The following is a 17,035-nucleotide window of genomic DNA, read 5'->3' as shown; positions in this document are numbered from 1 at the left end:
TGACAATTATTTCTGGAAACTTTTTCCATTGTGTACACTGTAATAACATTTACTAAATTGGAGTCGAATTGAAATTTCAAATATTTTTATAACTGCCCGAGGGAACATAACACTAATGGTAGTAGTAGTGAAAGTAATTATTAAAAAATATTGTATATTTCGCTTATGTTTCGATACACTGTGCATTAAAAATAACTGAATGTAAAAGGAGTAAATAAGACTACATTTATTAAAAAAAGGAAGTACTGTTGCTCGTAAGACCTTCTCGCTTCACGTAGTCACGAGCGACACTTTAACATAATACTTATGATAAGAAAATCTAGACATTTCTTTTATATTTCACTGAGCACCAAACAATTTTATTTCCAACGTGACATGACTGACATGTTATTAAACAGTGTACAGAAGTTACAAAAAAAGTATAATATTTAACGCCCATTTAAAATTCTCGATACATAAGTGGCTATGTAACCGAGAAAAGGCTAAGATGCCAATTATTTTAAAATTATATCTGCAAAATCTGGTCATTTCGTTAAATTCGTTTAAATTTGGACACATCAAAATAAAATTTGGGCGGAAAATTTAAATAATTCAATTCTCGTTGTAACAAAACACGTGACCTTTGAAAAGCATCCATTATACTTGAGCGAACAACAGATCGATTGGATATCGGTACGAAAACAATTTACATATTTAAAGAGCTTCAATACAAAATGCATATAATTTTATGCAAGTGCGATAAATCGATGCGCCATACAAATAAATGAAGACATACCATAATACTAGAATCAGCTGCTTTGACTCCTTTAGCGAAAGCCCTTTGACGCTTATCGCTCTCTATGCCACCGAGATAGAAAGTATCAGACAGGTCTAGATATCTCGTGCCACTACTCTCTATGCGAGTACTCATCGCTATATTATCCACTGACAACTAGAAAAGAAAAACCATACGTTGACATTTTTTATCCTCAGCATATTAAATTTTTAATATACCAAACCGTTAACCATAACAATGATCCTTAATCACGAGCTTAAAATGTTTTACCAGAAATTTTAATAACAAATTTAAACGTTATTTATTTTACAGATTAAATCATTACGAATAAATTGCATTTTCAATCAATTATAAACTGTTAAATTTCAAAACCATGACATTTTAATGAACATCGCAACTTTCGCAATGTTAAAATAATTAATTCGCATGCCGACAAACAGTGCTGAATCATTATCGCTTTTGCTTCACATGAAATGCACAGAGTAAATAAAGTACAAAGAATATTATTACAATTCTAGAAGGTCTCATAAGATTATTTCTAACATTTGCCTTGCGTCACTTATATAAGAATTAAGGAAACTTTTAAAATGCATTCGCACAGCAATAAAAGGCACTGAAAACTGCAAGCATGAATTCGTCATAGCTATAAAGTTTTACAATGTAATAAATGTAGCTATGGGCTACTGTTTCTTCTACGGTTTATGACGTCATATATCTTTTCCTGGATTGTAGGTTCGGTAGTTTTCAAGTCGCTATGAGACTAGTTAACAGATCGAATTAGTATGGACTCATTGCAATCGGTTAAATTATTATCGAATCCGCTTTGATACGTTTAAGTATCTCTGCAAAGTACATACTACATGTACAAGTTTGAATAGCGGAAACAAGTTGAAACGCCGGGACACACAAAGTTTGCGTGAGCGACCTATCGGAAACAGTTTACACGTTATGTTTCGCAACATTTGATTTTCAACATAACCGTTGGTTTCACATTGACATCGACATACATCATTTTGGCTGAAATGTTTTCAAAATGAAATCCCATCGTCCCTTATGATGGGGCAGACATATTAAACTGAGCATTTTGCTTTACATGTAAGTAGGTGACTGATATCTGTGCCTTGCCAAACCGAGACTTTTTTTATCATTATTTTCAATTGGGGATCGAACCCAGATCTCGTTTATTACCATTTCATCCTCATACCATTAGATGTTCATAACACATAATATTATACGTAAAACATATTTCACATAATACACATAATTGATCGCATAGTTCTGCATATCGAAGTGAACACACATTGACAGAGTGAAACCCTTCATGTACATTGTACACGATGCGTTTCGTATCATGACACGTTGAACGTTTGAAATGGAACCTTGAGCAAGCTCGTCCTTTGAAATCTGAGAAACATCATTGTTGATATACACTATACAGCATTGACAGATTACACAGTACACTCTACATCGGAATAGCATCGGTTGGAAACTTGCTATTATATTAATATTCAGGCTCGTAGCATGATAGTCGACATTTTGCGTATAACCTAATTGTGGAAACTTAATTATTAATGAAATTTACGTTTGCACAGAATAAAAAATTTCCCTTAATTAAATATAATGGTACGATTTCCATATTAAATTTAATAAAAATGTTACTACACCTGTTCACGCGTGTTCTTTTACGCCATTTGCCGTGTTAATAAAAGAAATGGAACAATAAATTGCATAATGGTGTCGTCGAGAACGGCATAATTATCAGAAAGTTATTACATGCAGTAAACTATTTTTCGTACACCGAAAGTCCCACATAAAATGGTCCCATTTAAGCTTTAAATACTTAAGTGCAAACTACAAGCTCAAGTAAAAACTTATTTAAAAGCGCAGTATCGCCATATTAAAATGCAAAAACATAATCCATTATATAACTTAATTGAATAATTGAACGGAACTCGGCCGATGCTTCAAAGTTATATATAAAGCACTGTTTGGTCTGTAGTTTACTTTTGTGACAAAGCCAAGCGTTCAGTTCAAGGCTGTATTAAAATCAAGTCGATGGCCACACACTTCGTTATACTCTTTTTATACGGCTTTTAGTTCCAATATCTAAATTGAGTGACCGTGCACAAAACAAATGAAAATAAATGTATATTATTCTGGGACCATAATGAATATCATAAAAAATGATCGCTACATTTCGCATCCCACAGCGTAGAAAATAAAAGCATGCAATACGCATGATAGCTATATATATGTATATTGTTCATATAACGAAGCCTCTAACCTCGTCATTACATAAATGAAATTGTTGCTTCAGCTACACTAATTCAATGTGAGGTGCACTGGGGCCATTGTGGGCGGCGGGTAATTCCGAAAATGTGCTTTATAGAGGTGCCCTACATGAATAGTTTGATTATATTCTGTACCAGAGAAAGACCATGTTGAGATGCTAGCCAGTAACAACATAAAAATAATGTTTTTGAACAAGATTTTAATTTCTTATATTTAAGACTAATTCAATATCTAAAAAAATATCTACTCTTATTTTAATAGATAGAAAGATGATTACATTTATAATACAAGGGAACACGGCACTTCACGGCATGGGGCAGATTCATTCATCTGTTTCACTGTTCGATTTTCTTTAGGGACAAGTAGGTGATTATAGTCTACTAAGGGCCGGTGCAGATATGACGAAGAGCAGCGCATTTTACAGTCACTATTATCGACATTGTCCTAGTTAAAATAACATTCAAAAAAGCGCAACGCGCTATTTTTCGCTTGTGACGCTTCAACGCTCCTCCGAAATAAACTGTTGTGTGATTTTGAATTTTATTTCAATGAAAACAATATCAATAATAGTTTAACAATGAACAATGCGTTGCGCTTTGTCATATCTGCGCTGGCCGTTAGTTCTGCCATTCAGAGATTTTTTTTTCTTCATCTCCACTGGGAATCGAACCCAGGACCAGGTTCTAGGCTCACGCGTTAACCACTATACCAATGAGGCGGTCTGATAGTTTATTAATATTCTTTGTATAAACCCTAAAATACATATAATATGGGAGTTTCGGCACAAATTGGGCCAGTTAGTACTGTTACTGGGGAACAACACTCCAACAGACGATCGGGGTCCGGGTTTCATTGAACGAATAGGTAGCAGAAGACCCATGGCCATGTCCTCTCTCTTACCCTTCCCAATTCTTTCTCTTATTGTTATCATCAAATATTTTTTATCAAAAGAAAGGGATGTATCTTTTAAAGTATGCAATCCACTTTTTGACTCTGCAAATGATCATGATGGCGAATCATGAATGATCGCGATTTCACGCGCTTACCATCCAACTACCCTCCTATCTACCAATCACCGTTATACCTCTCACTCCACCTCTCTTACCGACTATAGCATAAAAAATAAGAGTCGAGGAAATATTTGTGATAATCACAGTTACACAAGTAGATAACTGCGTAAAAACAACCGACTTCAAACTTGCACTTGCAACATTTACAAATACAGACAAAAATGCTCATAAAATAAAAACTACTGGGCCTATCCGAATAAAATTTTTATGGGACCAATTCGACACCATCCCGCATCGAACAAATAAGAATCACGTAAATCGGTTCAGAAACCTCGGAGTAATCGGTGTACATACATAAAAAAAAACATACCGGCCGAATTGATAACCTCCTCCTTTTTTTTTGAAGTCGGTTAAAAAATCGAAATCTCATACTTACATTTAAAAAAAAATTATACATGTAAAAAAAAAAACCTATGTATATCTAAGTAAAAATCTTAAAAGAAATATGACTTTAATATTAGTTACCTTGGAGCGATAATACAATAATTTATCGCATGATCCTCTTATCTACCTTATTACAAATCTATCAATGGGGCATGAGAGGATACGGTAATACCTGTCTATAAAGTGAATATTCAACATACAAACTTCGTATCCCATCAACGTAATAGAGTATTAGTGGTGTACTGCTACTATGAAACGAAGAACATTCCGAATGTAGTGAATTAAACTACAGCATTAATTAATTAATCCTTAGGTAGATTCCTCGTTAAATTATAATTAGTTTTGGAATGAGACCCTGCACGGATTGAGTTGCGCTAATACCGGGTGTGCATCCTCACAGCTCGATACCATAGTAATAAGTGATAGCAACTTCAAGGTATGTTACCACGCTTGCTACAATATCTAAATAAGCTGGGACACGATAATTAACTAAAATACCAAAGCTTAATGCATACTTCTTATATAGTATGTATCAGACACCATCGGATAACGCGCGTCGCTTTTCATCTCCATCGTAAAATATGACGAGACAATGTCCATTTAATTTCGAATCCAAAAATGAACAAAAAATTAACATTTGCAATTTGCTAAACATACTCTTTCCCGAACGTCATTAATACAAACTACAAAGTAAACAACAGGTTTAGTAAATTTCCCAGTATAATACCTACTTTACAAACTAGCTATTAAGTTCTCGAAAATCATACCTAATTTAAAATACTCGACGTAACATTCGATATCATAATATTAGGTACCTATATGTGAAATTTTCACAGAAATTTACGTATCCAGCATCAAAGCTTTGAATATCAACATTTCGTGAAATAGTAAAACCTTCAATAGGATATGTCAATATGTATTAATTACCCGTGTGAACATATTAAATTCATGCAGTGTCGAACGACTACACGCTGTGAATAATTTAATTTATTAGAATGTGACACGAATTTATTGGCTTAAAATTTCACTACGGCACGCAAAAAGGATATTTGAATTAAAAATGTTCATCCGAATGGATGCGAACATGCCTGCGCGAAACAAATGCAATAATTGGTAAAACATCCGTAGGAACGACAAGGACGGTAAAGACTCATTGGTGCATTATAAAAGCTACTGTACAACCATATTATCTGCTCGTTACAGTCTTTTCATAATATGACTCCCGTGCATCGGGGCGAGTAAAGTGCATTTCACAAGCGCAATATGCTACACTCGTGTAGTCGCTTTAAATTGTTTGTATTTTACGTTCAAATACGAATTTTTATTGTTTATATCATACACAGTAGACTTGATAACAGATAATCTTACGTAAAGTAAATTGCGTTTGAATTCAACTCATTTAACGTCTACGGCGCATATACGATATAATATGGCTACGCTACGTAACGACTAACGACTAAAATTATACCTTAAACTGGAGGGTGAGCTCAATCCTATTGTATGGCTACTTAGTAGTCATTCTAAGTCACGGACTTGGTACGTAGTTATTGTCTACACTATACATCAATGTTAGCGTGGAACAAAAGATCGCTGCATCAGTGAGCCAGTTCATGTAAGCTTCTGTTAATTTCACTGACTTCTATATGAAACGAATTCATAAAGGAATATCATGAAAGCCTCAGTCGCTACCTTTTATTACTGGTCTCGAGCCCATCGTTAAAGATGTCATATATAAATGGAACTAAAAAAGAAAAAGATGTCCATTGAATTATTGACCTTCCGAAACGTCTTCGAATGGGCTGAGCGATTCCGTGTGATAAAATTATAAGCTAGTGTCGTCTTTGAAATGAAAAACTACATAGTATAAATCTTAGGTATAATTAATATTAAAAACCCTTCATTATTGCAATAACGACGTTCTTCATTTTAAAGCAAGAAATAAACAGACTTATAAACAGACATTTTGACACCTACATCAATTATGAAAGGATTACCAATACAATCTGAAGTATGATATTTTTGTGTAAGAATTTTCCGACGAAATATTCCATCTAAGAATTATGCCAATTATATCGTAAAAATAGAGTTTAAGCTGGGATATTTCTTTAATAAGTATAAGTACCCTATTCGATAAATTTTCCAGCAGGGTATTAAACCAAATTATATCCCAAAATTATTATTGTTCCGGCAAATATTGTTAAGCTTGTTGTTTTTAAAATCATTTTTGTTTTCGTTTATTTTATAATATTACAATTTTCCTTGAATTGCGACTGAATTTTTCTTTTGCGAGAGCAATAAAAATATATCATGTTGAATTTCTGAAAGTCATTAAAATGTTGGTATAAAGCGTCTAGGTTCCTTATATTCCCGTATTCTGTCAAATAACTAGGTAATGAACGCTGTTTCGCGGAATGAAGCGCGGTTCGATATTACAAATATAATTTTTTGTAGATACGTGCAGGTTAATTAAAACTGGAAAATGCGGATACTGTTAATTGATACAGTTTCGGGAATCAATGATTTATTTTCGCTCCGGGAAATTTGAACGCATTTATAAGGGAATATTTTAACTGAACCGAATTTTTATGTTTGATTTTTGAATACCGTCCGTAAGTCATAACACAAAATAGAACTGAAAAAATTGATACATATTCAGTGTTTTTTTTTTTTTTTTTGAAAGTATTAGTTTTTCATTTTGTGTTTGTTTATTGAAAAGCGGTTTGAATAATTAACATACCAATTAATAATGGAATATACAATTTTAGGTGCATAAACCAATTTAACATTTATATATCTATACATTACCTCGATGATAGTTTAAAAATATAAAGTTAAACATAGTTTTTAGTTAGGAGAAAACCGAGTCGTAAATCTATACATAGATAATATAATAAATCTGTAGAAGGGTCAAATCTGTACATTGAAAATATAGATAGCAGGGGGTGTAACTGGATCGATACCGAACCCAAATATGTGATTAAAAAAAATTTTGTCTGTTTGTCTATCTTTATGTGAAGGCATCACGTGAAAAATAACGGTTCGATTTCGATGAAACAATAATAAAATTATACCTTATGATCCTGGGCATAAAATAGGATACCTTTTATCCCGGGAAAATACGTAGAAAAAAATCTTAATTTTTCTTAATTTTTCCGCGCGGACGGAGTCGCGGGCGGAAGCTAGTATCATAATAAAATTGTAATCTAATTTTGTGGGTACCTAACGAATAAGCAAGTGGACTGGACTCTATTAATTCGTAACTTTAATTTAGATTTAATATGAAATAAGTTGTTTTGTGTTGTGTATGTGAAATAAGGTTCTATAATATGTACACACACACACCACGTCAATTACATGAGATATACAAGAGGGGTGTCCAATCTCATCAAATTTTACGCGTCACAGAAAATTAAAAAATACGCCTCACGTAATTTATGGACGCCCCCTAAGATGTAAATTACAAAAATGGGTTTTTAATGTTTAATAGAGCTCGCACCGATTTTATTATTTAAATATTTAATGCACATGAATGGTCTGATTCCTGTTTACCGAAATGCAATGGCCAGTGTACCTATATTAATATTTCCTTGTGAACGGAGTGTTAACATTCACCAAGGTACTTGGTTGATAACAGTTTATCCTTTTCATTGCGAATTCGTTTCTTTGCCATTGGGCGTTTTTCCATTACCCGGCCCGGCACCGGCGCCGGCGCCGGCGCCGTGCCGTTGCCGCGGAAGCAAAAATGTATGAAAATGTATGGCTCGCTTTTTCACTTACCGGCGCCGGCGCCGGCACGGCATTGAGTCCTGCCGGCGCCGTCGCCGTCGCCGGGGTAGCAAGCTTCCCACTTGTGCCGGCCGGCAAAATTGCATATGTATTACATATTTATTTGAATTGTAGCCGTGTGAGTGTGTAACTGCGCGGGGCGGGTAGGAGGGAGCGGAGCGGAGGGACCGGGCGTAAACCGGCATCAACACCGGCGCAATGGAAAAACGAAGTCCCGGTGCCGGTACCGGTCCCCGACCATGCCGTTGCCGTGCCGGAGCCGGGCCGGGTAATGGAAAAACGCCCAATTACTGTTACCAAAGATGATGATGACTCTGTCAATACTGAAGTCTGGACGAAATTATGATTATTACCCGATTGACATAGAAAAATAATATAATATGTTTTACTTGCATTGGCTAGATTTGGGATGGATTATTTTTGCACGTTGAATACAAAACGCACGATCCGAGCGAGCGAAGCGAGCGTGCCTCGGTAGCGGCGGAAAACTATCCTATTCTAGCTGTTTTACTCGAACAGTAATTCAGAGGGCTTGGGTGTTTTTTAAATTGTTTTTATTAGACAAAAAAAATTCTGTAAAACTTTCTCACTTTTCTAACAAACACTTGCGTTTGTTATAATTCACAGGAATTGAACATACATAGGTAAGTAAAAATTCTCACAAACTTTCACGTTTATGATATTAGTAACAGTATGAGTAGATAGTATCTATAGATTTAATAAAATAGTGGAATCATCACTACATAGTAAAACAAAGTCGTTTTCTCTGTCCCTATGTCCCTTTGTATGCTTAAATCTTTAAAACTACGCAACGGATTTGAATGTGGTTTTTTTTTAATAGATAGAGTGATTAAAGAGGAAGGTTTAAGTATATAATTTATTACGTTTTAGACAAAGCGGGCGAAGCCGCGGGTGGTAAGCTAGTATTCTATAAATAATACTTGTATTCGAAGTCGGGAATCTCTCCAGGTGTTATTAATTAGGTACCGTACTCAATTAAATACCTAATTGCGAGCAAAACGAGAATCTAATAGATAATTGATAAATCACTGACTAGTTCACACAGGATAAGACTGTTTATTAGCGAGACCAATTATATTACATTAATCGTTGCTTCTAAGACGGATCGCAACACAGCCTTTGAGCTTGAACGCTGCAATTATAGTATGATGCCACATGTACGGTCTACACTGAGATGTGCTTCAAACGCGTTAGTGTGTTGTAGTACGCTAATTAAAAATTAATCGCACATAAAAGCTAATTGCGTCGGATAATGACCATAAATTGCATTCATTGGTATATGAAAGGGCCTGCCAAATTGTGAAATTAATTTCTACATTAATTGCGGTAGACCGGTATTTGTATAAACATGAGCAGTATATTCAATTTAAATACTCATCAACTATTGGAAAATCAGTATAATTTTAATAACTTTATTTACGTTTTCGTTACCTAAACATAAACAACGTAATTAGGGCACAATTTTGCAGATGTAATTTAAAAAGGGGGTCAAAATATTATGATCGATACGAATACGTCAATAGAAACGAAAAGGTATGCTTTTCATTATAATAAAGTTGCAGTTTTGCCGCACGGCTATCCTCTCACAAAAGATTGTTATCAAACGTTCAAGAATAGGTAGACAATAGCTGTCTAAAGCCGGGGATAGCTTCGTACCTCCGATTTTAAAGGCAAATGCTGCATTGCATTTTACATTATGCGGATATCCAGCTGACATTCAAAGCGGCATTAGTTTTGTGACGGTGAAATTGTGTTGTAGACCTTGGTCTACAACACAATTTTAACGTAGATCTTGATCTACGTTATATTTACATATATATACCTAGAATAGATAGTAGTTGGAATTGAGCACCTTCCAAATAATTCGTTACGAGTCGATCCTATACATAAATTATACAACTGTTATTTATTTACAATCCATTTCGCTTGTTTACTTAAAACAGGTTTGTCGAAACCTATACGAAATACGAATAATAACAAAAATATTAAAATCAAACCATGAAAATAAAACAATTGCTGGATTTCACACGATCGAAAAGTAAATATATTTACTTTGTGTACAATGAAAAAGTTAATTAAACAAAGTTCGAAACAATTTAAAATTATCCGGTCATTTTTGTTTTTGTAATTGAGTGCGCAAATGGTTTCCTAGACTCGTTTCACAGCCTTTTCACGGAATATGACGGGTAAACAAGGAGAGTCGACCGGCGATCTGAAGCTTAACGGTTGACAAAATACAAAATGTAAATGGTTTCAGTAAAATTAACATCGCATATTATGTCAAAAAGCTTTATCGCACAAGTGTTCAATGAATCGTGTATTTAAAAAAATAAAAGGCTGTAAAATGTTGATTAAAATTTGCATTTTCCTTTGTCCACTTACCTCGATCAAGGAAGGGTTGAATAGGAGGTGCAGCTTATGCCATTGTCCATCGTTCACCCTCACAGTGTGCGCTATTTGTCCACGCGACATTTTCACGCGAACGATCCCCTCTAAGATTTCTACAGCCAAGAAATCAGATCCTCTGCCGCCGCCTGGATTGTACAGGATTATAGCGTTCGGCGTAATCGTCTTGAACTCGATTTGCCACCTAGTAAAGACATTCAATTAATAAAGTTATCAATTTGATCGTCTATCAGATGTTCGAACTCGTATATATTAACGAGCCCGTAATCCGCTTCCCATGTATCGAAACTCACCTGCCTCCCGCTCTAGAGTTTATTTTAGGAAGGATCATATATGCTCCTTCGTCGACGAAGCTTATATCAGAGTTCAAATCGGCGTCAAACTCTGGCGCACAGTTCCACGTCACACCTTCGAGCTGCACTGAAGCACTACGGCTTCGCGCTTTTTCTAATATTTTCACGCCATTATAAAATACCTGACGGAATTAATTAATAATTACAATACTAATAAAACTCGATAAAGAGCTGCGGTAGATTGATACAAAAATATTGATAATGTACAAATTTAATAAAAATCTTTCACTGAACCTACATCTTCCATACAACCGCGAAAATTCTCCATGTGACCAAGGAACAACTCAGAGAAGTCTCCTTGACCACCGAGAAATACACCAAAATGTATATTTAGTTCAAAGAATCGTCCTGGCAATCTCTTCTTCACTGTACTGTCGTCGACCTAAAAATAATAAACGATGTCAATGGCATAATCAGGCGCTTCAGTTGCGTGACTCAACATACGTTTATCAAGTAAATAATGTAGAAAACACTCTGCCGATGTTCTTTTTGAGCTCACAGCAAAGTACAATATAGATTTCAGCTAGATGAAACTGGATATTGCTAATATAAGTTTTCAGTATTTCCGTCGTTCCTTGTTTACTATTTTCTCGACTATATTAAATTTTATATGAAAAATTTTCCTTATTTTATACAAGGCACAATGAAAGATCGAGTTTCCCGGGGAAAATAGTAAATTATAATCAAGTTATTGCATTGCAAAAATGAATTGAACGGAAACTAAATATGAACCGGGAGGCGGAAGCTTCGTAGTGGCTAGGTAGGTTCTAGGAGTCCATTAATTAAATAGGTTTTTCTCTTTCACTTGTTTCTCTTAATAATCCGATAATCCTATTTAATACGAATGTTGTACAAACAACATGGAATTAGTTTCTCAATAATGTACAACTATTTTTATTTTAGCAAAAGCTTAACAAAAATCCCACCACAACGCATTCAAAGACTTCTACATATAAAAGGGGATTATCAATTAGTTAGGTAGTAAAGTTTTGTTTGATTTTTTTTATTTATAGATTTATGCATCTACTACGTAGTTTTGTCGCGATTCATTTAATATAATATAATATTTAGTGACTAGTTTATCGATCGTGAATTTTATTTAGGATTGGTGTCTTGATTTTTGCTTCCATTGATTAATAAAATCGACTACATACCTAGTAGAGAAGTAACGACAAAAAGAGTGAAATCTGAAATGTAGTTAGTTAATTGCAAGTTTTACTTAATCAAAGGAAGATTGCAACACATATCGATTTATATAGACGTGGAACTGATTTATCATGATGTAATGATATGCAGCACACACGAAGTACGCCATACTTGTCACAAGACCCACTTTACGGAGTCACAAAAAGTTATGTGCATATTTAACTGAAAGAAACCGATACTCTTATTATCTGAACCCTTGTGCCTCATTTACATTAATCTGTTCGCCTTACCACGGTTAAAACGAACCGTCGTGTGTCCTCGGAGAAGGGATGAGGCTTTCATGTGAAGAATATTAATTGCAATCACGAAACGCTTTATGAAGTAAAGTATTTCATTTAGTTATGGCAGTTGTTTGCTAAGTGCTGTAAACGTAAACTATGGGACGATGAAAATTCGCGCTCCATGCCTTTGATCTCGATGGCTTTGATGTTGTAACGTGTGTTTATTGATTGCAATTTTATGTTTGTTTAAAATACCTTAAAAAATCATTCAGCTAACACCTGAATAAAAACAAAATACGAGATCGATCGTATCAGTTTTCCGAACAATCACGTTTTCGTAACATGATAATCTTGGAGAAGTGATTTCTTTGTTTTATAGGTACCTAGGTATATTGAAAATGTTCAAAACGTTTTATTTACATTTTTCATAGAAATGTCGCATGAGTAAAATATACACATATATCATCAGGTGTTTTTAAAGAAAACGTTTATTTCCTTCCTTTTGCTATTTTTATTTCATAAATAAAAGGAAGTTAAGGAAAATACTCTAATTAATTGTAATTCGATAAAGGTGATAATTAAATTGTTGTGATTTAAGCGGGCGTGGCTACAAATCGGCAATTAATCAGATTCTAATTTTCAACTAAGGTATTTTTCTGTACTCAGTTAATTTATGCTTTCAACAAAGCGCTCAATTTATCAATTCTCGTTTAAGCAGTTTAACTTTATATTATTAGTGTAGAGAGGGAATACGTATTTATTACACCGTTTTCGAAATGTGCAAGCTATTATATTATACCGGGATAATGATGTGATTTTTTTTTTGAGTATGAGTTTTTTTCTGTAAAATACGCCAAATACGGTAAAAAAATTATAACCCATGCGATTTATTTTTCTTTTAATCCATTAACATTTAATTGGCGCCGAAATACGTTTGTGATTTCTATTATTTGATTCTATTAAAAGTCAGATCATGAGATAAGATTATAGTTCATAGTTATGAGTCATAGAATATGTTAATTGCATTTCATTATATCAACCCCTATTGATATAACACATATTTTATTCATACGCTCTCAGAGCTAATGTAATAAGTGAGGGGATTAAATCTCTGACAGGTGACAAGACTGTGCATAGATACTTTGCGTATGAAATCAATTAATTCCTGCCCCACATTATGCTGCAGCATCTATCTAAGTAATCAACTCTATAATGCTTTTTGTTGCAGTGGAAATCTGTAGCATGAGCTTTTGAGGTTTATGTCATTGTAATAACATTGTATGAGAAATGTTCACATGTTTTTATTTATTTACAAGTTTTATGTTGTTTGTGTGCACGGGTCAATTTAAGTGTACATTTCCATAGGAATTTGTAAGAAGTTATTAATAGGATTAACTTCAATATTATCATCTAATTCACACAGTTTATATTATAAAATGTTAGTTTGAAACACAAATCTAACTTTAACATAGTTGATCAGGAACTTAATTCAATTAATTTATATAAAACTTTTAATCATTGAAATATAAAATTTTAAACATAATTTAACTATTTTGTACACTGAGATTTCCAAGTCATTAGAAATTATTTTTAAGTGACGATTACATTACTCAATCTTAATTAAATTGAAAGCTATTTCTATTTAATGCAAAAAACAGAATAAAATGAACAAGATAGGGACAACTTAAAAAAATGTAGCAATGAAGTAATATTATTTTTAGTTATTAATATTTCCTACCTTTAGAGTGAGATTGGCTTCCCTTCTTATGATGCTGACATGATGCCACTGGCTATCATTTAAATGTAAACCCTTTGGAGATGATAGTTCACTTTCTCCAGCACCCAAATTTATGTGCAACTTTAATCTCCCACTTTCAAGGCGAATCTAAGAGTTTAAAACAAATAATGGTGAAGATACCCAACATTTTATATTATCTTAACAAGAATTTGGTAGACCAACCTATGCATGTTCACAAACAAACTTTTATATTGTAATTTAGATATTCAATAGTAAACTAACATTTCTTTTAAAACATTGAACTATCATGATTAGTTGCCATATATAAAAACAAAGTAAAAAAAGTATCTTAGAAGTATTAAATATATTATTTTATAAACTTACCATGCAATAATCTGTCTTTCCAGCGGCGAGAAGAAGTAGGGCATCTGATAAATGCGTTCGAAACCTAAAACTTATATCTGTTGTCCCTTTAGCTTCTTGTAGTGGGTATGAAATATAACTGGCACCAAAGAAAGATGCTAAAAACCGAGATTTATTAAGTAACTATATACAATCATATAAAAATACACTCACATTTCAACAGATATTTACCTTTATCGTAAGCCAAACTAATAGGAATAATACACAAAATAAGTAAAATTTCCATTTTAACAATTCAATTAGAAAGTAAATAGTAAACATTAACACATAGTAACGTAAGTGTACTCTCGATTGAGATTAATTATAATCCGAAAGGGTATCTAAATGAAACAGAATTTATTTTTAAAACTGTCTCAACAAAAAAGTATAGATGCATCTTTCAAACAAAGCAGAATATCACAAAACTCAGTTTTAACTCATGTTCACAATAATATTACCACTTAAGTAAATATGTTCACTACATTTGAAACGCGTTGATAACTTTTTTTATACAAGAAACTGAATTGTTACTCGATCACAAAACCACCTCTACAGCAATAACATGGCTGACAAAATATAAATTGACAATACACTAAATGACCAAAGAGTAAACGAGGCAATGAACATAGGCTAGAACCAAGAAGCTTATATCTAATACACTGGAGATTTCGGTATGAACATTTGACGTGTAACAAGAAAATTTTGCCCAGTTCATGTTTTTTATCACTTTCACACCTAACTTGGTATTGCCACTGTTAATACGAAGTTTTCCCAAGGCTACTATGTATGCTGTAATATTCTGTGCAAAAGGTTAGTTTTTGTACATGAGTATGTTGATAAATTGCCAACAACATCATTCAGAAGCATTGTTGGATGAGACAATTATTATTTATGCTAAATGAAATAAGTATCTGAACCAATTATTAAAAAGCGATACTCCCTGATTATGTGTAGTTACCATAATAAAATTGTAGCAACTCTCACTTTGACAATATGGCATAAGTGTCAAAAAAATTGCGTCGCTTCGAATATTTAAGTTAATATTGTTGCTTATTTAATGAATATTTTCCGAATATAAAGAATGCATTGTATTGTGCAAAATTGCAGAAGTGTTTGGACACCAAATTCTGGCATAAAATTTCACAGGCAAGTGTATATTTACGTTATTTACAATATTCCTCAATACTCATGCATTTACCTGTTTAGAATAATTTCAAAGGCAAAAATTGTCTAATTTAGCATCATTTTAGTAAGCAGTCATGTTAAATTTGTTATTTCTCTAATACTTTATCATTTTTCAACAAGTTTTCAATAAACAAATTTAACAAGTAAGGTAACCATGATGACAAGTTTTTTTGGATAGCGAAGAGATTATAATATTGTAATAACAATATTATGATGAAAATTTAGAACACTATTTTAAAGATTGTTACTAGTAATGAAACAACACACGACATCGGTATTGCACTCACATGTAGTTTTATGATTGTTCGTTTTTAAATTGAAATTTATATGTACTTTTTTAACTTTCCAAAAAGTAAAATAAAAAGAAATATATGTGCCCATCAAGGTTAATGAGGATTACGACCCAGCAAAACATACCTTTTGAAAAATAAACTTTGTAAAGTTAGCTGAAATTTGTGCAAGGCTGCTATAAACAGTTTTTCTTTGATGATTTTGGCTTGAAATTGACCCACGAAGCAACGCGTTTAAAAAGAAGATCTGAGTAGCTAACAATTTGGTAAACAGCATCTGATGCAAAACACAACTTTCCTCTATTTACAAAGGATGTTAATGCTATATATCGGTTCATATCCAAGCTTTGTAGCCAAAAGTTATTTATAACTATCACTCTATACCAATTAAAATTGTATGTACCTACCTATAAAGTATGACCATAATATTATAATATAAATACTGTTAAAAATATATGTCGTTATTATTTATAGACCATGATTTTTAGTTTTTTCTATTTTGAAAAATCCTGAATTTACAAACCAGCGTGGTCACTCGACAGAAAGAGACAAATAACATGACTGACGTCATTGAATGTCATAGTTTCTTGTTTCAAGTTAATGGTCATAGTGCAATCTCCAGTGTATTAGAGGATATAAGCTTCTTGGCTAGAACCTATGCACAGACCATCTAAACAATACGACAAATCGACTAAATTTGGGACGCAACCCGCGGACGTACGATACGCACGATTGCCGATTAATTTTGGCTGAAACTGTGTGAAGTTAGCACAAGCAGCGCCGCAGTTCCTATATTAATTGAAAAAAAATATCGCATTACAAATATATTTAGTAGATGGCAGTATCCTAAAAACCTTCTAAAAACTGAACAAAACGAAAAGTAAATAAAATAAAAATAAAAAATAC

General features: G+C 33.4%; 1 protein-coding gene across 1 annotated transcript in view; it reads right to left on the bottom strand.

Moving 5' to 3' along the window:
* The window catches only part of LOC123705240 (chondroitin sulfate proteoglycan 4), a 38,141-nt gene extending 22,921 nt beyond the window's left edge, over window positions 1-15,220 (bottom strand). Inside the window, exons 1-7 of the mRNA XM_045653937.1 lie at window positions 14,847-15,220; window positions 14,637-14,773; window positions 14,253-14,399; window positions 11,326-11,469; window positions 11,028-11,209; window positions 10,711-10,918; window positions 776-931 (exon numbers count right to left, since the gene is read on the bottom strand). Of these exons, the coding sequence (XP_045509893.1) occupies window positions 776-931; window positions 10,711-10,918; window positions 11,028-11,209; window positions 11,326-11,469; window positions 14,253-14,399; window positions 14,637-14,773; window positions 14,847-14,901 (1,029 nt within the window). The 5' untranslated portion in view covers window positions 14,902-15,220. The remainder of the gene's footprint in view (window positions 1-775; window positions 932-10,710; window positions 10,919-11,027; window positions 11,210-11,325; window positions 11,470-14,252; window positions 14,400-14,636; window positions 14,774-14,846) is intronic.
* Between the last annotated feature and the right edge of the window lie 1,815 nt (window positions 15,221-17,035).

The sequence above is a fragment of the Colias croceus genome, chromosome Z (assembly GCF_905220415.1).
Source record: "Colias croceus chromosome Z, ilColCroc2.1".
Taxonomy (NCBI): domain Eukaryota; kingdom Metazoa; phylum Arthropoda; class Insecta; order Lepidoptera; family Pieridae; genus Colias; species Colias croceus.
The sequence above is the reverse complement of the archived record's forward strand: the minus strand, read 5'-3'. Positions and strand labels throughout refer to the sequence as shown.